Here is a 27,584-nt window from a genome sequence, read left to right as displayed (position 1 = left end):
GTTTCTTTTCAGATCAGTTCTAGGCAGGGCAATGCGGCTCGAATTCGGTTGGAACCAGGGCTTCAACGTGGCTTCCTAGGCGCCAAGTGCACAGGCCAAGTCCTGGTCACGTACTCTCCGAATGTAGCAGCTCGCACCTCGTTTACGTAATGAGAGCTAACGCTGCCTCGATGCGCTGCTTAAGGCGTCGAGTGCGCGGATGCGGCCCTTGTACACCTGGGACTTCACAAACCCCCAAACGAAACAGTCGGATATCGTGAGGTCTGGAGATCGGGGCGCTTCCACGGCATGTTCGGCAATCCCCGGCCCATCCATAGCATCCTGGGAAGGTGTTGTCCAGCCCGTGCCTACAGTCGTCGATCAGTGGGTTTGCGCACCATCCTGCAAAAAGATATGCATACATTCCGCTGCGTGCCGTATTTCCAACTCGGGAAGGAATTCATGCTGCATCATCTTGGTGCTTCCATATGTTACGTTGTCATTGAAGAAAAAGGGGCTGTGACAGTATGTAGCGCTCCCGTCCACCCGTCTGTAGCCGCCAGGCTCGGCGGATTGGTCACCGCGCCAATAAACACCGTGGAGCTTACGCCGCCCCGGTCAGTCGTCGTCGTCGTCGTCCACCCTCACAACCAGGCTGCGTGTCGTCTCTTCTCGGCGGGTGCTTCGGTCCCTTTCGTCCACGTTCTAGAAGGATCGTGACAGGGGCCAACGACGCCCTCTCGCCAAATTCCACGCCAGACTGTTACCTTCGGCGACTGCAAAGCTTTCTCGAGCGTTCAGTGCGGATTTGTCGAACTCCGATAGCGGTAGTTCTGTCACCTGCCCGTCCAGGTGAAATGTCACCTCATCACTGAACAACAGAAACTGCAGATGGTATGAATCTTGTCCAATCCTGAGGATCTCGTCGGTGTAGGACGGACTGAACTCCTGAAAAAAATTTTGAAGTGTCTGGATCGGACACGTATGTCACAAAATAAAGTCTCCGCGAACCACTTCTTTGGCTGAAAAGCTACTGGGTGGGACTTGAAGTAGAAAAGAAACCGAAATTTAAATCTATCTCACTGCGCGAAAAAGTCAATCCAAAATAAGGTTAGTTTCGGTTTCGTTCCTGAATTAAAACGAGCCTCCTGGCGAATGTATTAAGTTACCGTTTTGAAAGAAATCAAACTAAACTGGACAAAAACTAATTGAAATATAATAAATTAAGAATATTCATAATCAAGTTTACAAGTTTGTTTGAACAAAATAAAATTCTAAAATCGGGAAATATTTGTAAATGTATTCACGGCCGACTCAGTGTTGCAATTTTTGGCGACTCCTTCTGGTGGATAGCTTCGTTTGTTGAGATCTTCCTTCTGGGGTAAATTTCAAGCACTTCAAGGAGCAAAGGAGGGCGCCGATACGGATGGACTGGTTTTGACTCTGCGCACGCCAGCGGTAAGTGCCGATCTCGATAAAGGGAAGATCAGGTAACTACCGCGTGGGTCAAAGGGATCGACGACCGTTTGAAGGGACGGCATAAATAGGGTTCTTAAAGGAGCTGTGCAACGATTTTAACGTTGAAAGAATTGGCATCTTCTGCTTTTGATATTTATCACGGTGTCACAAATGGCAGAAAATACACCTTCTTTTATCTAAATGTTGCGATTCCGCCGCGTAATAGCGAAGCAACACATAGAATATTTCCCGACCTGCAGCCGCGAGCGGCAGCCATGAGAAACACGCGGCGTGACGTCACTTGGGTAGTTGTAAAAAATATCGCTGTGTCTAAAGGTACGTCGGACGTATCCGAATCCCAGAGTCTAAAGATACGTCGGACGGATCCGGAACTCGGAGTCTAAAGATACGTCGGACGTATCCGGAAATTTCGTCGCGCGTGCACCACTGGGACCCGCGTTAATCTATGCCGACTACCCGTCCACGCCGCTTCGCGGCGGCAGACAGGCGGCTCATTAGAAAAAGTAGCTCATTCGAGGTGGTAACGAACTTTTGATGAAACGATCTTTCGATAAAACGTCGTCCGATGAACGGATTGCCACCGAACAGCGGTACATGAATCCCTCGAGCATCCTAGCGCGCGACTCCCGGTAGAATTTCGGAAAAATTATTCTTCCGGCTTCGGGAAGAATAGACACTGCCTTTAAACATACGTCGGGCGTATTGGGATCCCCGAACACCGGCACGGCGAGCTCAACCGGCTCAACTGTCGAGTTTGAAGAGCATCAACCGATGTACCCGTAACCCGGAGCCTAAACAAGTTTCGTTTCGTACAGACGTGCAAAACATGCAGTGTGTTTTATTCTTGGCTAAAATGACGATTGACTCAGTTCTTACCCTATTGCAGCTGCTATAGAATAATAATTTACTACGGAAATATTGGTCATCACGCAAGCATTAAAACGATTAAAACTGACTTATGGCTATAGTTCCTCCCCCTATGCAAAAAAAAAAAAAAAATGAAAGCAAATTTTACAGCCTTGCATACAACGAAAACAATCAAAAGCTGATCTCCAGAGGAAAACAGAAAAACTTTAAGCACAAAGACTGGATCACGAAAGGGAACATCATTTCATTCAAAAAACAAATACCCATTAAAGGGGCAGTGCAACGATTTTAATGTTGAAAGAATTGCCAGTTTGCATTTTTTATATTGTTTATACAAGCCCAAGTGACCAAAAACGCGTCACCTTTACCGAAAAAACGGCTATTCTGCTGCGTAATCGCAAGGCAAAGAGGAATTATTTGCCGATCTGCAGCCGCCGGTGGCGGCTACGGGAACTAAAATGACGGCGTCTCTGGGGGATGCGCGGAAGTCAACAAACCCTGTCCCCCTCCGCTGCTACACTCGCCGTCAGCCCCCTGGCGAACCGTCCTTTGTGTCCATCGCTCGCCGCGACCTTCGACGAGGCTAATCCTTTGAAAGTCGACAATCGCGGAGGAAGCGGCTGGGGTCTCTGAAGAGAAGGCCCAAGGGGTGACCACGTGAACCCCCAGAGACGTCACTCGAAAGTCGGCGTGGAGAGTTGGGAGGCACTTTGACCTTCGATTTGGTTAATTTTTTTAAATAAGAACTAGCGGTCGCAAGAAAACGCGGCTTTCGGTTTTTCGTTCCATAGGTGACGCAGATTAATTTCCGCAGTTAATTGGACAAAGTCTGAAAATTGTTGCACTGCCCCTTTAATGTTGACCTGTCAAGCTTTCGTCAACAGAACACTTCGCGGTCACGTGGATAGGCCGCACCGGGTCACAAGCTGACAAATCGGACAAATCCTCCCTTTGGCGTGCGATACTACTCTAAAATAGTGACCTTTTTTTGTTAAAACCGAATTTGGATTGATTTGTAACAAGCATCAAAACTTTTTTTTTTAACCTAGTCCTAAAGTTGTAAATGCAAAACAGAGCAACGAAAACCATTGTCGTCTTCCCTTGAAAATAAAGCTATCATCATCATGTAAATGCAAGTGCGAGCGTGCGAGAAAGCGCGACTCGCGATCGCGGAGCGCTTTTGGACAGCTCGAAATGCATCAGCGGGTGCGTCCGACGGACCGGTGGCATTCGCCGGCTACGTCCGACGTATCTTTAGACTCTGGGATCCGGATACGTCCGACGTATCTTTAGACTCCGAGTTCCGGATCCGTCCGACGTATCTTTAGACTCTGAGATCCGGATACGTCCGACGTACCTTTAGACACAGCGAAAAAATATAGCAAGTTGTGCTAATAACTGCTCGATAAAAGGTAACTTTTCTATAAATCTTGTCGTTCCAACATACATATGCATGCGTCAAAACCCTGGTATCATCAACAAAACTTTATTATACGAAGTTTTAGTAACGCCATCTATCCGAGGTCAACAAAACCGCGAATAGCTGCCAGAAGCCGGAGGGGGACAGCGCCGGACGGGGAAGGACGGGTATGGCCGGACCCGGATGAGACTTTCCTCCTTTCACCATATATTTCGCGGGGCGCCCGCCAGCACGTGGTCACGCGGTCGCGAGCGGATGAGTTCTCGCTGCTCGCTGGTGGCTCTTAAGAGAGAACTTTTCCAGAACCCCGCGCCTACTCAAGTGACGTCACTGCGCACGTGACCTGGAAGACGATGCACGAGTTGAGAGGCGGCAAAAACCTGGATTTTTTCATTTTTTTAAATAAAAACTAGGGTATCCAGGCAAAATCTGTTTGCTGTTGTTTATTGCAGAAGTGTCAGGCATCAACTTCCACAATTATTTAAGCAAAGCCCTGAAATTGTTGCACAGCTCCTTTAACGTATAAACCGCATGCAAGCGATTAGGCGAGCAACAAGACAAGCGACGGCGACCCGCTTCGCTGTCGCTCGGTCAGTCGCACGACGAGGCAAACCGCATGAAAGCGATGGGAGCAAGCGACCGAGGCGATGAGCGACGTTTTCTAGAACGTAGTGTAGAGTACCGTCTGACGGCACCCTTGCAGAGCGTTCAAGTGCCGTCCGATGGCACTCCACTCACGCCTTCAAGTGCCGTCCAAAAGTCTCGTGTAAAGTAAATAGTCAAAACGAGTTTTTCAAAGCTGTAGCGTAGTAACTTTACGTCAAGGTTTTGAGTTACAGGTCCCCTCAAAGTAAAACGGAGCGCCGAATTGGAGACCGAACTACATCGCCGCGCTATGTAGCACCGCCGGCTGGATCTGATAGGCTACATCTGCGCATGCGATCGTGCCTTCCGCCGGGGCCTCCGTTTTCTTCTTCCAACCTACACGTTATCGGTGGTTCGAGTGGCGCAAAGATCTTTCTAAAATCGACGCCTGATAGCACAAGGAGCAGTGCTCATCGACAACACTGGCCCTTTCCCACTTGCCCTCAGCGTTATCTCCGTGTGTGAGCCGAACACCTAGCGGTGTTTATTCGAACAGCGTTTGGCAGCTCGAGACCCCGATAATGCAAAGATCAACCAAGAAAGACGGAGGACACTGTGAACGGCATGCGCGGATGCGCAGACGGCACCTATCAGTTGCAGCCGGTGCTGCTAGATAGCGCGGCGATGCAATTCGATGGCCGCTCCGGCGCTCCGTTTTACTTTGAGGGGTACTGTACGTCCGGCGGAAATAAGTTACGGCCTGTGTAACCTACGGAACCTTATTGAATGTGCTAATATGTTCCAAAAGCCAGGGGTAGTCATAATAAAATAAGTTTACACTGGCTTAACACAACAACAAAAAATATAACAACAACACAGACGTTCCGCCACCTATCCGGGTGGCATCATCAGTATCAACTGGCCCGGTGGTGGGGAGAGTCAAACCAGTCGACTCTAATCCAACAAGTCCCCGTAAACGTCCGGTAGGAGGCCCCCGTTTCTGTTGCACGCCCTGGGGTCACGGCGAATAAACCACGATTCTCCGAACTTCCAAGTAGCGTTGGGGCCCGAGGAAGTTCGTGGAATCATGGTTTATTCGCCGTGACCCCTACCGGACCGGGGCCCCCTACCGGACGTTTACGGGGACTTGTTAGATAAGAGTCGACTGGTCTGACTCTCCCCACCACCGGGCCAGTTCATACTGATGATGCCACCCGGATAGGTGGCGAAACGTCTGTGTTGTTGTCATATTTTTTGTTGTTGTGTTAAGCCAGCGTAAACTTATTCCTTATTGAATGTTACGCTTTGTGGCCGAAACACGACGTAAACTCAAAAATACTATAAATTACTTCAGCGTTACACCTGATGCAGCATTCGTAAATTGGTTAAAATCACGACTCTCCGTATCTCCAGGTTCGTTGAGGGGGTTGGAGTGTGTGCCTCGTATGTAGAAGCTGCGTATGCCCGTCACGTACGCTTTTTCTCTTTTTTCGTTTTTCTTTCTTATTTTTTTAGCAATTATTTTTTTAAGAGGATTTTTTTTGTTGATATGACACCACTTCTTAGATGCGACACACAAAAGAAAAGAAAAACATTAACAAAATGGAAACCACAGCATGCATGCTGCGAGCCTGAGATATCAGTGTTGGGGTGTTGGTTCGTGGATCATATGACAGATTGAGGGCCCATCGTCTCGTCTAAAGGGTCTAAAGCCCCTTCACTGCAGCATTTCTTACTGCAAAAAAGTGAAATTAACGTTCCTACCTGGGCCATAACCAGGGGGGGGGGGGGGGGGTTAGGGGGTTCTGACCCCCCCCCCCCCCCCAAAATTTTTTTCTGGGTATGGCCCTAGTCGGTGCACTTGCAGCCAGCCGATTTTAATCTCGATCTCTGCGCACGCGCAGTGGCACCGGTCGGCTACCGGGTACCAAACCGGGACCGGTTCTTCGGTTTGCTATAACTCTCCATTATATGCCGCCGATGCACATGATTCATAGGCGAAAATAAGACAATAGACATTTTCAAAATGGCCGCCGTTGTCCTTGAAACTCCCCCCCCCCCCCCCTGAAATTTTTTTCTGGGTATGGCCCTGGTTCCTACCTACCTATATGCGCCATGATCTAGAAAAACCGTGTTGCTCGTATGTTTAGACAGTTTTGATGCTAGTACGCCTCCACACGTGACTTGGTTCTTAGCTGTAGATGAGAAAGTTAGCCAGTGCAGTACAATTGCTAACCTGGAGTCTTTAACGTGCACTACGCAGTAGTAATTACACGGACCCGTGCCGATACCACGACCTACGCCGGTACGAAACTCATCCAGGTCGAAACGGGCAGCGGGTGGGGGTAACTTCATTTTTTATTTCGAGTTCCGTCAGACGTAACTCGAAACCTTGGGGTAAAGTTACGTCGAGCGTAACTTTAATTTTGATTTCGAGTTCGGCATGTAACTTTAATTTTCATATTGGGTTACATCGGACGTTACTCGAATCCTTGACGTAAAGTTACGTGGGACGTAACTTTAATCTTTATTTCGGGTTCTGTCGAACGTAACGCTAGACACTGCATTCTTTTTTTACGATTAACACTGAAAAACAAAGAAAACTAAGGTTGTTGACAAAACCTTGCTGAACAAAATGGCATGTGACTCCCTTTCTGGAAGTGCATGGGGGACAGCGTAGCTTGTGTTGCCGGCTGGACGCCGCGAAGCGGCGTGCAGCCGCTTCGCGGCGTCCAGCTGAAGCGGCGTGCGCAACGGGGCCAAGTGCGTTAATAGTTTTGTAATTAGCAGCCGCATTCTGTCACCGCCAAGCGGTGTGAATTCAGGCGGGGGGGGGGTTAACGAGCTTCCTGTGATACACGCGTCGTCCAGCTTCCCTTCGGACGGCACTGCAGACACAGATTTTTAGAAATTTCTAGAAATCCGAAAACCGAGCGATTCGGCAAGCGACAGTGAGAAATCTCCGTTGCTCTTCACCAACTCCCGTTGCTTTTTCTGTCGCTCGCTAAATCGCTCACATGCGCTTCAGCCTTTACTGTGGCGTTTATTTGGACCAAATGAAGTGTGCCAAGAAAATACTTGCCCTACCTCATACTTACCCTACCTAAGCTTACCTAAAATCTGCACCCATGAAGTTTGAATATAATTAAAGACCTACCTAAAGGTGGCTTTGTGAAAACTTTAATTGCAGCCAGTTCAATGTATTATTTATACAAATTTTGTTATGCTGCTGAGCACATACCTTTCCCACTATTGTTTCGCATGGCCATATTTGTTTTTCTAGGGAAGAACAAGTAGGGCAGATCACTGTCAGGATGGAATGAGCAGTGATGTGATTGCTGCGCCAAACTGCGCCAAGGGGCTAATTCTGATGCATCCTGCTACATTTTGCCGAAATATGGGTAATCTGCGCCAAGCCTGTGCCAAAGGACCGATTTCGGTCGCCTTTCAAAATTGAAACTAAACTGAGTACCGTAATTGAGCCTGTGTGAGTTAGGTGGCGCAAGCGGCCACCTGACACAAAGTACCCTGCATTAATCATCCATTCAGTTTTGCATAGTGTTTCCCGCCGTCTTTCGTTTCCTGCTCTCGTCGTCTCGTGGGTCTGGTCTCGCGTCTTTCTTAAATTTTTGTAACGATAGATGCAAGCGTGTGTGGACGCTCCGACGCTAGCGTGCTGGGTACCAGCCGTGCTGTCATGTTGTGAAATGAAACCACGTTTTTGCGCGGCGGGAGTTACTTTGTGACCTGAACCTCTCGCTCCTGAAAGCATCGGCCGTGGGGAAACTATATTTGATCTCTGCCTACCAGTCACCGTGGTTGCATGACGTCGGGTGTTGCCGTCCCCACGTCGCTGCAGATATGGCGCTTTCTAAACTGAAATGTAAGGACCGCTACAAGGTCATCAACATTTCTATCCTTGTTTAGATCATATGCTACTACAAAAAACCCTCCTTAACCCAAAGACCTGTGTCGAAGTATTGATTACCTAGGTTTCTCTCGGTGGGCTTTTTTTTGAGAGGGATCCTGGTATATGAAAAGTTTGCCGCGAAAGAAAGTTGGTGAAGACAAGTGAGCTAAAGCAAAAAAGGCAATGTCTGCACGCTGAACCCGCACAGCGCGCTTGTTTGTTTCGAGTTCAGTAGTTGCACAAAGCACTCCAAGAACTTTTTGACCCTGACTCGCAATGTCTTGCATCGATGCGCCCAGGTTCTTTTTTTTTTTGTGTGTGTTTAGCTTGTACCTCGCCTGCCGGCCTGGCAAGCACGCGCCACTGGACTGGACTGTGTTTTGTGGTATTCTGGACCGTTACATTTTGGGAACCAGTTGCCGACGGAGTGGAGTGGCAAGGTTTTGGTTTTGATAGAACAGCTGTCTCCGCTCGCACGACAATGCACATGCAACTGCAAGCTGCCGAAGTTTCCCTCACGTGCAAGCGAACATGATTGCACCACAGAGGCATCAGCCAGGATGCTTGCAATCCATTCCTTTACATTTGCTTGCTTTTGACAAAAATCTGGCACATGGGGAACCAGTAAAACGGTGGCAAGTGGTTTTTTGGAATTGCTCGGCAATGCCTACAGCACTGTACACTTGTGGGATAACTGAATGTCTCTTAAGAGACATTAGAAGTGGACATTCATTACTTGCCAAAGGCAAACCGAGGCTTTCAGCAGCCTTGCAGAAAGTTTCGAAAAGCAAAAGGAAAAGCACCGGCTAGTCGTACTGGACCTTTTTCTTGTATACAGTTTCGCATTGCACTGCACTACTTACGTGTCTCATCAGTCAGAGACTGCTTCCCTTTATTATATTATATAAATACTCTAGTCAACTTTTTGCTTTGATACTTACTACCACTATGCTGGTCATTTTCAAATAAATATAATATGTGCCGTATGGTTCTTATTTATCTATAGCGGGTACATATACATATCATTTAACTGAAGCATTGCAAAATGTGTCATGTCACTGGCATTTAATTTGTTTATTCCAGCGAGCAAAGTGCCCTTCATTTATCCAGCACTTAAAACAAATATTTTTATTTTTCTAAGAATATCTGCACCAAAAGCCACTTTTTGCTGCTCCGAAACACTGTTTTGGCTGCTCCAAAAGGTGCTCCAAAACGGCTTAGGCCAATCACATCACTGAATGATGTTAGTGTGGGTTAGGGTTCTTGTATATAAGCTCCAATGAGCGCGTTCAGTAGCGGCTCCCTCAGCTCCGAACGGAGTAACTCGAGTTGGAGTCCTCGATGCGCCTATTGAACGACAAAAAAAAAACATGGCTCCTCAGTTGCTTCTACGCAATTTCCGCTTTCTCCCCTGCCAGACAGTCTCCGAATAAAATGGAAGCAGACGATGCCAAGCACGATCGCTTTTATTTGACGCCGGTATTGAAGAAGTCTTGACAAGGTTGTTCAAGAAAAAGCGAGTGGCTGTACACATCAGCGCTGCTGTTTGAAGCGATCCAACGCCATCGAGCCCTTCGCAGGGCAGTGCAAAGGCTGCTTCTGTTATAAAAACTGAGAAAAACGTCGTCAGCATACCCAAAATATGGAGCTCAGTGAATCTCTGCCGCCGGTTGCGATACTTTGATACGGCCATGCGTTTGTTCTGCCCTTCTTTACGAACTTCCTATAAAATGTATTTGTATACACACGGGAAGTTTGGCTGCACTCGGCAATCAAGGTTTCGTCGGCCGAAGCGAACGTCAGCCAACGTACACCCCGGTTTAGCTACGCAAACAAACCATTAAACGGTATCATGCTCTGCGTGAGTGTCGAACTGGCTACCAAAGCCGCGTGCATACCCTGCCTTGCTCTGTTCAGCGCGGACGGGACTATCGTCGATATTCACCGAGTTTCCGTGCAACAAACGGCGATCAAGACACAGCTACAAATGAACCATTTGCGTTGTTTGTTAGCATATTTAAACCAAACAAAATATGGTCCAATGCATTTTCCGACACGTTATTCGTCTTACCTTGAGCACTTTTCATTAACAAAAGCAAGCAAACTGCATGCCCACGACAAAACCAACGCACCAACGCAGCTTATCCCGCCATTTTTTTTTCTCTTTTAGCGTTGGAATTTTTTCAGCGATCCGGAATTGTGTCATGCTGCACTCCTTTCACTCCTCATGCACCGATTCCAGAGACGGTGCATGAGAGCCTGACTCCGAAAACTCGGGAGTAACGTGCACCGAAAGTCGGTTTTGCCGTCTAGTGGAAGGAGCGCTGACTCCTGGCGCCGCTACTGAACGCGCCCATTGGGAGCAGAGTTGTTCATTCATCCATCTTGAAGTTCAAAGTTATGCGGGGAAATCACTCTCCACGCATGCAAATGCCATGCTTCGACAAATGCTGCTGGCACTTTGAGCTCATTCTTTTCATCATCATTTTGACGACCACATCGCACTTGATTATGTACTTGCAGGAAATATTTCGCCGAAGTACTATTTAGAAAATGAGCCATGCAGCACGACATGCAAAGAAACTTTCAAGTAGGTATACTTTTTGGCGACAAATTTAGTTTCATGAACAAGCACGTCCATGCATCGTTGGTTTCGGGCTCTTGATGCCAATTAATTATCACAAAGTTTTTATCGCAGTATCCATACTAATTCCGCCTGCAGGTATCAAATGTAGGGTTGCGACATTGAGCATATTGAATGCTAGCAAATTTGCAATTTAGTGTTAACAATGAACTGTGATTCGAATATATAAAAACGTGTTACTGGTCATCTACTTTTAAAAAGAAAGTATAGTGCCGGTAATCCAGTACTTAAAAAAAAAAACATTGGTTGCCTATTTTATTTTAGTAAAGAATCAGTGAAATTATGAACGCTTAGAAAAAAGCTTTCCCACCAGTTCAAAGAAAACATATTTGGTGCAACAAATTAATTGAGATACCATGGTTCTATAATGTAATGGCACTCCTTTCCCTCATACTAGGACTTGACTTTTTGTATGTGGCAGAGTTATCTTTTTCCGCTAAAAAATCAATGTAGTTGGTTTCGTAATGGGATTAGAAAGTACCTGAAAGAGTGATTTATCATTCACAATTTAGTTGCAACTCTGATAATTATGGCATACATGCCCGAAAATATTTCATTGTCTAGAAATAAGGCAGAAAATAAATACATGTACTCATGATCATACATTTATTAATATGCTGCTAAACAAAGGTCACAGGCTAAGAACGCAGTTTTGGCAAAAAACTCTTGTTCCATGAACCCTTGCACGGCAAGTGTCTTTTAAGTTGCTTGCTCGCTCGCTCCTTTGACTTTCAAAACACGAGGCACAGTGTGTGGCTATTTTTATTTTTAATAAATTATTATCATATTCGCAGTTTACAGAATTTTGATGCGAAATTCTGAGGACGTTAGGTATGAATATTCATTAACTATAAGAATCGTGCAACGAAATTTTGTTTATCTTGTACAGGTTATGTTAACGACATTTTTTGCAACGCTCCAAAGTGTACTGATCGCAGAAACAATTTTAAATATCAAGAAACATCCAGCATCAGGTAGGATTTGATGCAGAAGGTCCCTCAATTCTTTCTAATTGAAAAAAGAATGATGGACAAAAAATAGATGAGAGAAGTGGAAACATGACGAATAAACGAGGATCACACTTTCACTCTCCAGCCTAAAAAAAAAGGTATATCTTACAGTTCCTTTTTTATGCTCTGATGTACCTTAGTAGAATAGTCTGTTTGGTGCCGAGATAAGCATTTTGGACAGTACTAACGAACTCAAAAACATTCTTTATTGCTTTGCTGTAGTTTATATCCCTACATACTGAAGGAATTCCAGAACTGCATTTTCCGCTAGCTGTGTAAAAAATTTCTTAGTATAGTGGCACAATTTTAGTACGATAGCATCAAAGTCCCATATGTTGAGTGTTCATTTGCTTCACACTAATGAATGTTGTCTTACCAAATATCAGCGTCCTGAACATATTTCTAAGTATCAGCGTCCTGAACATATTTCTAAGTCCATTTAAAATTCCACTTGTCATTTAAAACCAGGGCTGGGCAGTATCGCGATACAAATGTATCGCGATAGTGTCTTCGAGATACTTTTTGAGTATCTTTATCTCTGTATCAAGATACATTTGTAAAATGTATTTGTATCTCATTACTCAAATACATTTACAATGTATCGCTTGTATCGTAATACTTTGCCCGACTTAGGCATCTCATTACATTTGTTGCCCTTTTTAAGATAAATTTAAAGGATAAAAACATGTTTGGTGCAGCTTGCTTCGAAATTTATAATATGAACCTGCACTATAACTTAATCCATTTCAATCACCAACGATAAGAAAAATAAAATTGCGGTTTAAAGAAGGTTACTTGCAAGGAACACAAAATCAGCTCCTTTCACGAAGCCCTCTACTCTTTCCAATTTAGCGGAATGAACACTGTAAAGAAGTTGGGTGGAGAAAAAGTATGGCCCTGTTGTCCAATCTCCCTACACTATGGGTGACTCAGAGGCTCATAATGTGACAGTTTGAGATGCACCCTTACGGCAAAACTGGGTTCATTTCGGGCAGACGCCTTTTGTCAAGCAGGGTGCGCAGTCTTTACCGTTCTGTAACTATGTGGTTCAACGGGGGTGACATGTTTTTTTACCAGAATCAATGATAGATAAAGAGTTTGAGGTAATGAGCAGTGCATAAAATGGCACAAAAAGAGGAGCACAAGCATAAATTGCCTTTCGCATTCGCCACGAATGGCACCCTCTCTACGTAGCACCGTTCGGGAACAAATGTATTTCTATAAGTATCTGTATCTGTATTCCGGAAACTTTTTCGCCGTTATTGCGGAAGTATCTCAGGGATATCCCGTTGCATAAAAGGCAAATGTATCTCAGTATCTATATTTTGGCCTTAAAAAACATGTATCTCAGAATTTGTATTCCCAAATACTTTTTGGAGTATCTCTGTCCAGGCCTGGTAAAAACATGTTAGCACTAATTCCGAGCGGTGCGATTATTTTGTGTAAAGCAAGGTTGAGTTTGCTCCTTCCAAAGCAAAGATGAGCACAAGCGGTCGCCTGTGCCAAGTGTTCCTATGACAAGATGACCTCGATCGAGAAGGCCGTTGTGACCAGTTGTAACAAGTTTTCCGGTGACGAGTTGGACTCTGATGAGTGACCCGGTTCCAGGGGAAAACAAACAAGCAACTCGGGCTCCCTTCCTGGGAGCCAATCTAGGATGTCTAGTCCGAGCCATGTGTAAGGCTATGACAACCAGCTGCAACGATCAGTCTCTGTGCAGTTTGCATTTCAACTTCGTAACTCTTTAACACTGATCTATCAATTGTTGGACCGTACATTCGGGAACTGCAACATCTATCTTCTCCCCTGCTTGCATAAGACCAGGTGCAAAGATGCGGAGGTGGCATCCTCCAAAGTTGATGTCACTTCATTGCAGACTATACCAGCTGTTTCTGCAAACGCTTTTGAAAGTTTGTAGGAACTTTCAAAAGCGTTTGCAGAAACAACTTAAGAGTTAAAAAATAAACTCTTTTCGGGAACAAACTGCCGACCATGGGGTAGGTCGAAGATTGCAGAAAAGAACCACAAATTAGTGAAAATGAAGATATGGTCCTGACTAGAAACTTGCTGAGCGTCATTACAAACTCAAAGATTAGTCAATTATAGGAAGACAGCGTGTGCGAACCGTGGGGATACGCTAAAGTTCCCACTCGTGAAGCAGGAGGAAGGCTGGCAATGTGAAAATGCCGATGATAACAAAATCATTAGTGTTTTTGCATCGCCAACCTTCCGCCTGCTGAACGAGTGGAAGCTTAAACATATTTTCATGTTTGACACATGCTTTAACTCTTCCCAAGGTTGACTGATTTAAGGTTTTTTTGATGAGTCTTAACAAACTTCCTAATCAAACCGTGTTTATTTTTACTAATTAACAATTTAGCACACTTTGGTATTTGATTTGCTAATTACCAAAAATACCGGAGAGGCGCCCACTTCGTTCCAGTGCCAACCATTAACATTTCCCAAACTTCGGAATTTAGAAATTATACGATAACCGCCCGATTGGACCGGACAAGTGCCCATTTGCCGTAACTGACATTTGCCGTAACTGCCAGCTTGTTCCCGAAAATATATTTTTTCAACAACCCAGTTTAAAGGAATATTTGAAACTTCACAATGTGCGAATACTCGTAATGTTAAGCATTAAGCAACACCCGAAACGTTTTTTGGAAAGAGGAACATGGCGGCCTTCCTGTATGGGTGTATCCGAAGGTCCCAAAGCTCCCAGTTCGATCTACTTAGAAAAACTAAGTGCTGTCTATTAAACAAATTTAGCAAATTTATAGGGAAAACTAATAGGTTCCAGCATCATTGTTATCTCAGATTTTATCTTTTGCAAGTCTACCCTTTAACTGATAGGAATTAGACTGTAATGGCAATTCGACAGAAAGCAAGAAAACGGATTGTGTTAAGATACGCAAACGACCACCCATTGCTAGGCACACAGCATTTCATTTTCTCTTCCATTTGTCACTGTTATCTCAAAATGGCAAAATTGTGGGTGTGTCTCTTTTGTGTTATCCTCATAGCTGTCTACCTAGCTTGATATGCTTGGAGGGTGTGCCTACTTTGTTCTTAATTACGGTGATTGCTTTCTACAGTTGGTCCTAGTCATCTCAAGTCCCTCCTTCGTGATCGTCCATGCCTACTTTCAAACCTGATCGCAGCCAGCCATTCTAATGGAACCGATCCAGTTCTTAAGTCTTGGTAAGTTCTTCGTTTCCACCTCTTTCATAACGGGAGTACACTGGCTGTGTTTAGACTACAGGTGGTCATAGCCCAAAGCAGCGCTTCTTGTACAGCTGTCTACGGATTCCTACCAATCCATGCTGATTCGGAGATCCTCCACCTGGGACGCTCAGATGAAAATGTGCAGAGAGATATGGATTATGCTTTTCAGGGAGGGAAGCAAGCATTAGGATTGATGTTTAGGGAAAGTTTGTGGCAGTAGGAAAAGAGTGTGAGGCAAGGTTAATTTGGAGTTCTTACATACGGGAAGGTGAAGATGAGATAGAGGAAGCAGGCTTTCTGCAAGGTACTAGGATAAAATTGGTAAACAATGAACAGTGTAGAATGTCAGCCATTGCTTCCCAATTTTTTTAATTTGCAAAACATGCCACAAAGTTTTATTGGAAATCTATAATTTTTGCGAACATTAGAGAAAACATTCCTATTCTTGGCCATCTGATGCGTACATTTAGTAGCTGTTGAGCATGTCATACTCTTGAAAACATTCAATAAGGTAGGGAGCAACATCTAAAAGCCAGGTGAATGTTTTTTGTTTTTTCAGTTTTCGTACAAATTATGGTTTCAAATAGAGTGCTCAAGGTATCAGAGGGGGGATTGCAAACGCTTGCAAACTGAAGTCTTTGAGTATTTCTTCGGCTAAAAACATGCGCATTGAGGCCATGCCACCTTTTTTTACGTTGCTGACATCTAATTTTTTTCCGGGTTTTGTGTGTGTGTGCGTGTGTGTGTGTGTATGGGGGGGTCAGGGGGTCGGCAGTTTGATAAATATAAAACAAACTACAAAAACCCTACATGCTGTTATCCGTTGGAAAGTGAACAAATAAGATCTCAAACTGAAACATTAGCCAGACTTGTGGTTCATTGTGGCCCATAACGGAAAGCACGAAAGAAACTCCTATTACCAAACTACTGTGCGCAAAAATTAAGATGGAGAAAGGAGAACTTTTTTATCAGTTCAAAATGAAATTGTCTATCGTCTGAGGTAAAGACGGGGGTACTACAGACCATGAGTTATAGGTAGCGATATGAGGAGACACTGGGTACAGGCAAAGGTAACAGCAGAGCATGTAAGTATGGGAGTCCGGTACATACCTAAATTGAGGTGGACTTCTGTATTGCTTTGGGATGGGAGGGGCTGATGAAGGAATAGGGGATCTCCAAATGGTTAAGCAAACTAAGAGAAGGCTTGAAGTATAATGGGAAAAGCTAAAGAAGGCCATTGAAGTGAAGAAGAAAAAAATCAAGGAGGAAATTCAGTTTATTTTTTGGGCAGAGTTTCTCAAGGGTTTGCTCAAACCAAAGCGCCATGCCCCAATTCATCCATCCATCCAGGATAAAAAATATTGTTGAGCCGAGAATCTTTCCATCCAAATTTCATGCAATGCTATCTGTCTCGTTCCAGAAGGCTGCCTTCCATTTCCAGCTGTTTTCCTCTGAGACTAGCAAAATCTATAGGTAGCACTGACCACATGATAATGGTAACCTTTTCCCAAGGGACAACAGTAAACTGCCACTGTGGGACAATGGCCATTAAGTAAAGAAAGACAAAGCTTGCCACCTTCTAGGAGGAATGGACCAAAGTGATTCCAAGTTAATTGGCATATGTAAGGATTGAAGTGAAGCAAATCTGTGTTACGCATGAGTGGCACTTCAGTGCATTACCGTGTGGACCCAACAGTGGGTAGAAGGGCTTGGATTATCGCAGTTTATTTTTATGCACTGGCACCATATATGTAACCTAACTGGGATTCTGCTTTCTGGAAGTTCATTTTATGGCTAAATTAGAGGGTGTTATACCTACCTAAGCCACATACCTAAGCTTGCCTGGGTATGGGAGGATTTGATGAAGGAATAGGAGATCTCCAAAAGGTTGGATCAAACTAATAAATGCTGGAACAGGAGGAAGTTTAGTTATACCTTAGCCAAAGTTGCTCAAGCGACCGTTCAAATCAAGTGCCTTGACCTAATTCATCCATCCATCCAGAATTTAAAAAAATTGTTAAGCCATGTATCTTTACATTTAAATTTTAGACAGTGCCGTCTTGCTGGTTTCAAAAGGCTGCCTCCCATTTCCAGCTGTTTTCTTCTGAGACTGGCAAGAACTCTGGGTACCACTCGCCGAATGATAATGCCAACCGTTACCCTAGGGACAACATTACACTGCCATCTTGGGATGGTGGCCACTGCGATAAAAGGGCAGAGCTTGCCGCATGGGCCAAAAGGGTTCCCACTTTATTCGCGTGCATGGTGCTCAAAGTGCTACTCATGAGTGGCACTTCACTGCATCACCTTGTGGACCTAAGTTTGGTGTAGAAGGGCTCAGAGCATCATAAAGTTCATTTTTACCTGCACTCAGCTAATACGTGACCATATATCAGTGTTAGCAAAATTCAGTTTCTTTATTAAGTTTTGCCGCTATATGGGGATCACCACATCTGCAAATATATTAGAACAGATTTTTCTTAGACATCACGTTGTAGTAAACAATGTTGAAAATAAGTGCATATACACTTAGTTGAGCCATTGGCAGTGATCTGCAAAGTACGTTGCTTGCTTGTTTACGGGGTTCGTTGCTTTGATGAGTCAAGGCAGCCTAGACAATCTAATGATCAGGAAAGGGGCAGTGGCGATCGTAAAGGCGCAGCTAGCCAGAAGCTTGTTTACGGTAGATCCTGCTACGATATCGACACGACGTGAGTGGTAGTGTGTCAGGGCTGTGGATCCCCCAATATTATGCTTTTGGAGTGACGTGGGAATGAATGAACTGAACATGTTTTTATATCCTTTAAAGGGTAACTGCAAAGAAAAAAAAGTTTTTTCTAAATAGCCTAATTAGGACAAGCATGTCAAAAAACAATTTTTCCGCGAGAAAAAACATTTTTTACAGCAATATTCATTGCGTGAAACTCATTTTAGTTTGCGGCTATTTCGTCCGTTTTAAATCGCGCGCCATGAAGTTGTGATTATGTGACGTCAATCCCAAAAAGTTCTCATTGGCTAAGAGTTTGATTGACAGCTTAGATCCGGTTGTTAAACCTTTGTTATATGTTGCAATTTCCTTTTGAGCCGCATATTTTTACGTTTAAAGAATAACCCATGTGATGAGAGTTATTATTCTTTACAAAAGGTTTACAAGACGGGCACTTCCGTTTGGATTCATACAAACAAAAGCTTCGCCGTTCTTTCATGGCCGCCGAAGTCTCTGCTCCCGCCTGTCTCGCCTACCTCGAATAATCGTTTCACCGAAGTGATCAGTGTTTCGTCGTTTCGTGCTGACCCAGGTGCTTGAGTGAGACTTCTTGAAGTGAAGTAGTGTGTGTTTAGTTGCTGTCGCAGGTGTTAGTGATAGAAAGCGACGCGGGGTTTTGGCTTTCATAGCGCGGTTCTTTCGTTTTCCTCTTTGCTTGCATAGCGTGTTTTTTTTTTTTTTTTTTTGCTTGTTGGCGCGTGCAAATGCTGACTTTTCGGAGATGTCAGATGTGTGATCCCGACAGTGAGCCTTCCAGCAGCCATGTCGCCCCGAAAGGAATTCTATTTGGCTGGAGGCAATCGGGCGTTCGCGTAGCAACCAACGTGTCTAGTTACGTTCTCGTCATATCACTCTGGAGGCCGTCGAGATTCGCCCCGTGTGCACCTAACGTCCGCGACTAGACAGAAAATAAAAAAGCACTATGTCCACTACGTAAAAATGGTCCAGTTCATGCATCTGTAGGCAGGTACGAAATCGTGCCCAAATTTATTTACACCGCACGATGCAACACGTCGCTGTACAAACGCAGTCCAACACGAAGCATAAAAACGGCAGATTTACGACAACAATTCGGAGTCCATTGTTCAATTAAAACGACGTAAGTTTGTTGAAAACGCCCGCAGCTTTTTACTCACGGTATGCGTTGGAAAACTTCCACATTTTGAAACAGAACGAGGCAGATTTACTTTTAAAAACGCTCCCAGTGTCCTCCCGGACCAGTTTGACTGGATCAGCTGACGACGACGGGACTTAACTGGTTGAACGTCAACACCACAACAACCAATTTGCGCTCCGTGTTAGCACCGCATTACACACACCACGAACGTTTCAGCTCTGTCGCATCGCCGTGTTGCACCAAACAGAACGAGATCGCCGAAACCAACGCAGCGCTGTCGTGAACCTTGGCTTATGGTTGCGCACTCGTGGATTCTGTGACTCCCTTCGCTTTCAAAGCGCGCACGACGATTACGAACGATACTTTCCGTCTTCCGGGAACATCACAGGGGCACTTCTCCGGTCAGGTCTTCGCTACATGTGCTCAGTGATGTTCCATACCATGTCCAAGAATTCCCTTTCTTAGGTACAAAAAGCCCCTTTTTGAGGTACTTTTTCCCTGCAAAGTTTTGAAATATCTCCGCATATTACCCTGCATTTGATACCTTTATTTTCGCATCAGCTGATTTCTGTGGTCATGCAGGCCACTATATGCGTGCATTTTACCACAAAAGCTACGTGAAATCGCATGTTTAAAGAGAAGAAAATATTACTGCCCTACCAAGAAACCCAGTATAACTTTTCACTATGTGGGTTACGGAACTGGGATTCCAGGTTTCGAGAAACAATTTCAATTAGATTTCCAGTTTAATAAGTGAAAATTTAGACTGGCTTTTTAATAAGGCGGTCAGTTTATATTTTTATTAACTAAATAATATAATATTTAGCAGTGTTTAATAAAGTACATCTAAAAAGTACTTGGTGTAAAGTACAAAGAAAATTAGAGGTTATGTACTTTAAGTAAAGTAGTAAGTATGTAAAGTACTATAAATATCATGTACTTCCAAAGTAAATTACAAGTACTTTTTAACATAATCTTTCATGGGGGTAATCGAGGGTGCATCAGTTATTTTTCAAAATAAAGTGGCCACGGAGTAGTCATCTCACTTTAGCTGACAAATTATTTAACACTTAATTGCATCGATCTTATTGCCGCTATTACTTGACTCAAATAATTACCGAATAACATCTTGAAAGACAATAGCGTGTTTTTACATAACAATACACTTTTCTTTTTCTCAAATTTGGAGAATGTATTGAATTCGGAAGTTGTACTTTTTCTCGCAAAGTACCGGAAAAAATTACTTCAAATAATGTACAAGTACACGCACGGAGAATGTACTTCAAGTCAAGTAGAAGTTTCCTAAACCTACTTCAAAATGAGTCGTTCAGACACATTTTTCCTGCACCACAACTTTCTTTCTCTTCATAAAACTTTTAGACCACTCAACTTGTTAGTGTGCTTAGCTCCCTCTAAAGCTTTTCCCGGATTCCCTCGTTAATCCTTAAAATTCCCTGCAAACCTGTTAAAATTCCCATTTCCCTTTTCACCAAAATTCAGACCGGAAATTCCCTGGAAAAGGGAAAATTCCCTGCATGGAACATCACTGCATGTGCTCGCAAACCGCGTCAAACCAACCGCGGCCTGGCGTAGTTGCCAGATCTTGCCGGAAGTCGAGACGCTGCGTCGTTCAACTCCGCAACGCAAGGAGAGTGAGGGGCGGGGCGTACTCCTCTTCCGCGGGGGTCAAAAGAGCGGGAGTTTCAAATGTGGAGAGGTTCTGACTCTACTAAATTACGTCCTGTGGCGTAAATATTGATAAAAAAAAATAATTTTTTCCGCGGAACATTTGTTTTGTGACATGCTTGTCCCAATTAGGCTGTTTAAAAAAAAAACTTTTTTTTCTTTGCAGTTACCCTTTAAGGCCATGAGCTAAGCTATTCAAATCCTGCACAATGTTTTGGGGCAGTTGGATTAAACTAAATTTTGTTTGTAGGGTCCTAGTTTTCTTTGGGAAATTGTTGTATTCATCAAATGTGAATATGTTAATCCACACTAATGGCCCCTTGCACTCTTTATGGGGGATACAAGTAGGCTATTTTAGAATATTGACAGTAGTCTTTGTCATCTAATTTTATTATTTGTCTAATAAGTGGTGCCTTCTCTGGCACACGCAGCATCAAACAAAAGTGTTACCATTTTGAATATTTTTATTTTAATAGACTAGGAGTTAAAAAAAAGATTTTTTGCGGTTATCTAGTAAAATAACTACAGGTATCTAACAAACTAATATAAAGCACTTAAGTTAGCAAAAAACATAAGTACATTGCACATCTCTAAAGGAAAGTGCTGCTCAGCAAGATATATTTTCGTGCGACTTTTCTGTAGAGTCTATTTTCTTATATTTCCTATCAAAAATCTGCTGCTTCTCGTGACGAAGGCATTGGTAATTAAAACATCTGGTGTATCTGTGGTGGTATTTCGCTATAGAAAAGTTGACCAAGTTTTAAAGAAATATTTGTTTATTTTGACATCATCTTATGAATGATGAAATACATAGTATGTGTAGAAATTCAACATGAAGAACAATTTGTACTTTTTTCACTGAAATAAATGCAAAATAGTGGCGAGCTACAAAGTAAAGGGGGCAATTCTTAAATAGCGGCAGTTCCGACCAGGTGGTTCTAACCTTTTTGCTCCCTGTACTTTGGCAAAATTATGATGTTTCAACTTAGCTAAAATCTACACCCATGAACTTTCGATATAATACAAGCCCCACCTAAACACAACTTTGTGAAAACTTTCATTGCAGCCAGTTCGATGGATTCTTTGTACAAATTTTCTTATGCTGCTAAGCACATACCTTCCACATTATTATTTGACACTACCATGTGTATTTTTCTCTGGGCAAACAAGTAGGGTAGATCAATGGCAGGGTGCAATGATGTTAGTAGATTGGGCTAGGGTTTCTGTATATGAGCTCCCACGGGAGCAGAATTGTGCATTCATCCATTTTGAGATTCACTGTTATGCACAAAAATCCACTCTTCCTACGTGCAGGAACTGTGCTTTCACAAATGTGGCTGCTGCTTTGAGCTCATTCTTTTCATTATCATTTTGACAAACATATCACACTTTATCATGTACTTGCAAAAAGTATTTCTCCAAATTGCTATTTAGAAGATCACTCAGGCAACACGGCATGCAAAGAAACTTTCAAGTAGGTATACTTTTTGGCGACAAATTGCTTACGGGTGAACGGAATAGTCAGGTTGGGTGTCGTGTGACATACTTTGCGGCTTTGAGTTCGAGTGACATGTTTGGGTACCGTGGATGTATCGCAGTGAAAAAACAGAGATATGTCAAAGAACAGGAGGTACAAAATAGTCTGCTATGTTTTCAGATGTTTATACCAAAAAATAGGCTTTTGCTTTTCTACCTTTTTTAGCTTACAAAATGATATGCTATTAGTTATACGCCAATCTACATTTTTTTGTCCAACCCAAAATTTGTTTAATTGAGTGCTTTGAACTGACGTAAAAATGGCAAAAATGAAATTCAACCACTCAGCTGATGCAGAACTACAATAATGGCTGCTTATTTCTAAAACATGTGGCTATTTTTGTTGTGCTTTCCTAGTGTGCCCTAATACACATGAGGCCTTGTAGGAGAGGGAGCTGCACTTTTGGGAGAGACCAGCTGCCCATTGAAAGCCACTGAGGACATCTGGTTCGGGTGCTGTTCCTGTACCTATGTCACCAGAGATCAGCGTGGGATTGTGAACCACCTGGTCGCCCATGGTGATGAACAGTTCAAGTACCAGCATCCTCCCATGTCACCTGCCTCTAGATCCAAAGCGTCCAGCAACACTGAAAAGCAGAAAAGTGATAGGTTGTTCAAGTGCACGCTATGCGCCCAAGCCTTTTCTAAGAGTTCTGGTCTGATCGTCCATAATCGAAGACATTCAGGTGAAAGGCCATTTAAGTGCAAGCTGTGCCCCAAAGCCTTTTCTCAGGGTTCCTGTCTGATCCGCCATAATCGAACACACTCAGGTGAAAAGCCATTTAAGTGCATGCTGTGCTCCCGAGCCTTTACTCAAAGTTCCAGTCTTATCTGCCATAATCAAACACACTCAAGTGAAAAGCCATTTAAGTGCAACCTGTGCCCCCAAGCCTTTTCTCACAATTCCAGTCTGATCCGCCATAATCGAATACACTCAGGTGAAAAGCCATTTAAGTGCAAGCTGTGCCCCCAAGCCTTTTCTGAGAGTTCTGGTCTGATCCGCCATAATCTAACACACTCTGGTGAAAAGACATTTAAGTGCAAGCTGTGCCCCCAAGCCTTTTCTCGGAATTCCAGTCTGATCCGCCATAATCGAACACACACAGGTGAAAAGCCATTTAAGTGCAAGCTGTGCCCCGAAGCTTTTTCTGAGGGTTCTGATCTGATCTTCCATAATCGAACACATTCAGGTGAAAAGCCATTTAAGTGCAAGCTGTGCCCCAAAGCCTTTTCTCAGAATTCCAATCTGATCCGCCATAATCGAGACCACTCAGGTGAAAAGCCATTTAAGTGCACGCTATGCCCCCAAGTCTTTTCTCGGAATTCCAGTCTGATCCGCCATAATCGAACACACACAGGTGAAAAGACATTTAAGTGCAAGCTGCGCCCCGAAGCCTTTTTTGAGAGTTCTGGTCTGATCGTCCATAATCGAAAACATTCAGGTGAAAAGCCATTTAAGTGCAAGCTGTGCCCCAAAGCCTTTTCTCAGAGTTCCAATCTGATCCGCCATAATCGAGACCACTCAGGTTAAAAGCCGAAGTGCAAGCTATGCCCCCAAGCCTTTTCTCGAAATTCCAGTCTGATTCAACATAATCGAACACACACAGGTGAAAAGCCGTTTAAGTTCACGCTGTGCCCCGAAGCTTTTTCTGAGAGTTGTGGTCTGATCGTCCATAATCGAAGACATTCAGGTGAAAAGCCATTTAAGTGCAAGCTGTGCCCCAAAGCCTTTTCTTAGGGTTCCTGTCTGATCTGCCACAATCGAACGCACTCAGGTAAAAAGCCATTTAAGTGCAAGGTATGCCCCCAAGCCTTTTCTCAGAGGCAATCTGATCTGCCATAATCGGACCCACACAGGTGAAAAACCATACAAGTGTAAGTTTTATCCACAAGCATTTGGTCTCTATTCTAAAGCAGCCGCCAAAACCAAATACACAGTAGGAAAAGCCATTTAAGTACAGGCTGTGCTCCTGAGCCTTTGCATGGAATTCACATCTGAGACATCATAATCGAACACTGGTGAAAAATAATTTAAATGCAAGATGTGGCCAAATGCCACTTTTTCAGAGTTCTTATCTAATCTGCAATAGATGAACACAGTTGTGAAAAGCCATTTAAATGCTAGCTATGTTCCCAAGCCTTTGCTCAAAGTAGTAAGCTGATGAAACACAGTCGAGCACACGGATTATAAGCCATACAAATGCCTGCATACACCCCGAGCCTTTGCTCAAAATTTTCACCTCAGAAGCCATAATCAAGCACGCAGGTGAAGAGCCATACAAGCAGGGGTAGAAGCGCTGCGCCATTGTGTGCCATTCCATTTTTGCTGCACCATCCTCTTCCCAAGCACAAATGTTGCGCCAAAACTATCCAAAAAAGTTTTTTTTAGTTATGAAAGCAGGTGACTTTTTTATGAAAACAGGTGTCGATTGCCCATTTTAATCTAACGAAAATTGTGAGAATTTATTCAAGACCAGGTAAGTAGACAGTGCTCCGTTTTGTGGTCGTATGTTGGTGAGCTGTCAAGTGCCAGCAGCACAGGGGAAAACCGCACGAGTTGTTTGTTAAAGTTGTCCGTTCCGTACCAGTGCCGTCGAAGCACTTGTTTGGGTGCGTTGCTTTGTGCCGTCAGTGCCAGAGCTCGGCCAAGATTGCATGTAGGTGTCTGATCTTCGAAAATGGGAACTGCATAGGTGGTTTTGTCAGAAGTACTGAGACTTGCTAGTTTTGTCAGCCACGTTTTTTAGCAAACTCCTAAACAAGCTTTTTTATTCTATTTAGTCATGCTTGTTTTAGTAAGGTCTTAGGCAGTTGTGTATGAGCAGAGAAGATATCATGAACTTTTCAATATTCTGCATTTGTACTATAATGAGAGATTTGTATTCTGTTGACTTGAGTATAGGAATGCATTTATGTTTGCTAAACAGGACTTGGGGAACATTTGTATCCCCTAGTAATGAAAACTATAGTCAGTTAGCATTTGGCTTAATTTCATCCCATACTATTGCATTTTTGAATGTTTTTGTTTTCAAATTATGGATACTTGTGATTTGGGTTGTTAAATAGGCACAATGTATTGTTTTTATGACGCTTAAGCTGTGCTTATTTTGTTGACTATGCTTTCTATTGGAAACCTATAAGAGGAACCAACCCTCTACCAGGACAGTTTTCAAAACCTATCATTTAGATAAATTGCATTTATGATGTTTGCTTTTTAATGGTAAGGGCTGGATTAGGATTTAAGAAAAGGGTATTTTTGGAAATGGTGCTGTACGTTACATGTAGATGCTTTTTCGTTATGATATTTGTTGTACTTAGAAACAATTTCTGTGCTTATAGACCCAAGTTCGACCTGGGTGACCAGCTCCAGGGTTTACTTTAGCAGCTACGAAACTCTACTTTTGTGGTTCCTGAGCTGCTCCAAAGGGGCATCTTTGCTGCTCTCAGACCTGCTACAAAAGGCTGAAGCTTGCTTTCACCCCTGTACAGGCGTCCCCTAGCCTTGGCTCATTCCAATCTGATCCACCATAAACAAACACAGCTGTGAAAAACCTTATAGTGCGGCTGTGTTTCCATGACTGCTCGGAATTGCAATTTTATGAACCACACCAAAACCTCATAAGTGAAAAGATATACAAGTGCAAGCTTTGATCTAAATTTTTGTATCCCTCCGTAACCGAGCGTGCACGGGTGAGAATGATATTTTGATCCGCCACAATCAAGTGCACTTACACGGAAAGGTTTACGAAACAGCTGCAAGTTTAGCCTTCCATGCTCTGTAACTTGTGGAATCATTTGACTCATGTAGAGATATACACCATTTCAGTTGAAGTGTATAAATGCATGTGGTGCCCTAAACTGACATTAATGCATTGACTTAAAGTACAGCAATTTTCCTGTACATTTTATGATGCATCTGTTTTGTGCTGATCTGATCCACCATAAACACAGAGCTGTGAAAAACCTTATAGTATGGCTGTGTCTTTGGATGACGAACCTAAGGGCACTTGCACTAATCAGGTGGCAGGGAATGGCCTTATGAGCTGTCTACTTCTCAGAACGGTTGGTTGCATATCCAGTATGGTTACCACATTGATTGTGCACACATAGCCAAACTCTTGCATTGCTACAAGCCTTTCATCTGAATGCTACTGTTTGTAATCACACAAATGTGTTGACGAGTAGGAAGCAATTCCTTGCCAGAAGTGATCAAGGGGTTGGTCAGTGTAATGACAAACCTTTAAAATTTTCAATAGATGGAAATAGGTCAGTGTAGCTCATTTTAGGTTTTTTCTCATATGTTTGTTTTTACTCCTGTCTGTTTAAAATATAGGCACTTGCAGAAAATAAATATGTAAGCAAATTTTCTTTTGATTATCAAAAAACGAAGTGTCAGTTTTAATTCCTATACTGGCTTTTTTCTGCTTTTGCGATCCTAGTACCCTAGTGTAAAGTAATTTTTTAGGTTTTAATTTCTTCATGCTGTAGCGTGCCCTTCCATTTTAGCAATCAAGTTGGCTTGGAACCGATTTTTGAATGTGTGTGCACTGCAGTGGTTCGTGCTCCCGATTTGAACCTTGCTCTACTCGGGGATTCGGGGACGCAAAATCGTGAAGCGTTCCACATTTTTTTGCGCTTGTCTCTTCTCTCTTCCCTCTTCTCCGTTCCTTTCTATTTGTGCACAATTTTAATCATGTTCAATCATTACCAACTCGCCCAACTAACCACTTTACTACCGTCAAAGGCACTGGCACGCATTCCCTCTCCAATTTTGAGCACTTATGGAAGTTGTGCGTGCGCTCTCTTCTCTGAAAGTCCGAGAAAAGCTGTCCCCCTAGTATAGTCGTATTCCCACTCCACCAAGCAGGTTTTACAATTGACAGCGTGTCAATTTTTAATACTCCATAATGCTTTTTCACCACTGTGTTGAAGGAGGGATATAGAGAATTGAACTGACTTGAACTCGCCCAAATTCTAAGTGTTCTTGCATCCTTTCCTCCACTGGCACCTTCATAATCATGTATTCATATGACACCTGCTTTGAGATATCGCTCTTGTGTTTAGGTGGTCACAATTTTCTGTTGCTCTGTATTCTTCTTCTTGATAGTTGTTTCCGTGTACCTGTATGTCGGAGTTCTCGGATCGTAGGTGTCATGTATGCCAGACAATGACTTTTGTACTAACACATCCATTTTTTTGCTCGGTTTACTGCATCCTGTGTGTTGTTGGTCAATGTGTGCATAGTTTTGCATTGTGTAATGCATTTTTATATCTTAAACTGCAGATGATAAATATGTAATCAGAGTTCTGTATTGGTGTTCCTCCAAATAAATAGAGACAGTTCAAGCATCCA

The 27,584-nt window shown here is 43.5% G+C and overlaps 1 protein-coding gene across 3 annotated transcripts; it reads left to right on the top strand.

The window, feature by feature from the left end:
- Window positions 1-1,308: 1,308 nt before the first annotated feature.
- Window positions 1,309-27,584, top strand: LOC115331575 (zinc finger protein 2 homolog). 3 transcript variants are annotated; one of them, XM_042294566.1, is made up of 5 exons: window positions 1,309-1,437; window positions 10,764-10,830; window positions 14,996-15,101; window positions 22,618-23,757; window positions 23,839-27,584. In XM_042294566.1, the coding sequence occupies exons 3-5, from the start codon at window positions 15,074-15,076 to the stop codon at window positions 23,967-23,969; spliced, it is 1,299 nt and encodes a 432-aa protein (XP_042150500.1). In that variant the 5' UTR covers window positions 1,309-1,437; window positions 10,764-10,830; window positions 14,996-15,073; the 3' UTR covers window positions 23,970-27,584. The 3 variants fall into 3 exon arrangements, with proteins under 3 accessions (XP_042150500.1, XP_040077438.1, XP_040360899.1); XM_040221504.3 differs by lacking the exon at window positions 10,764-10,830; XM_040504965.2 differs by lacking the exons at window positions 1,309-1,437; window positions 10,764-10,830 and having other exon boundaries at window positions 15,073-15,101; window positions 22,589-23,757.

The sequence above is a fragment of the Ixodes scapularis genome, unplaced genomic scaffold (genome assembly GCF_016920785.2).
Source record: "Ixodes scapularis isolate PalLabHiFi unplaced genomic scaffold, ASM1692078v2 PGA_scaffold6__148_contigs__length_123643588, whole genome shotgun sequence".
NCBI classification, from domain to species: Eukaryota; Metazoa; Arthropoda; class Arachnida; order Ixodida; family Ixodidae; genus Ixodes; species Ixodes scapularis.
This window is presented reverse-complemented; position numbering and strand designations above follow the sequence as displayed.

Coding starts and splice junctions, on each gene's coding strand:
- LOC115331575 (XM_040221504.3), top strand. CDS start 15,074: ATGGAACCGATCCAGTTCTTAAGTCTTG. Junction 15,102..22,617: donor GATCCAGTTCTTAAGTCTTG/GTAAGTTCTTCG, acceptor GAGGCCTTGTAG/GAGAGGGAGCTGCACTTTTG. Junction 23,758..23,838: donor CCATAATCGAGACCACTCAG/GTTAAAAGCCGA, acceptor GAACACACACAG/GTGAAAAGCCGTTTAAGTTC.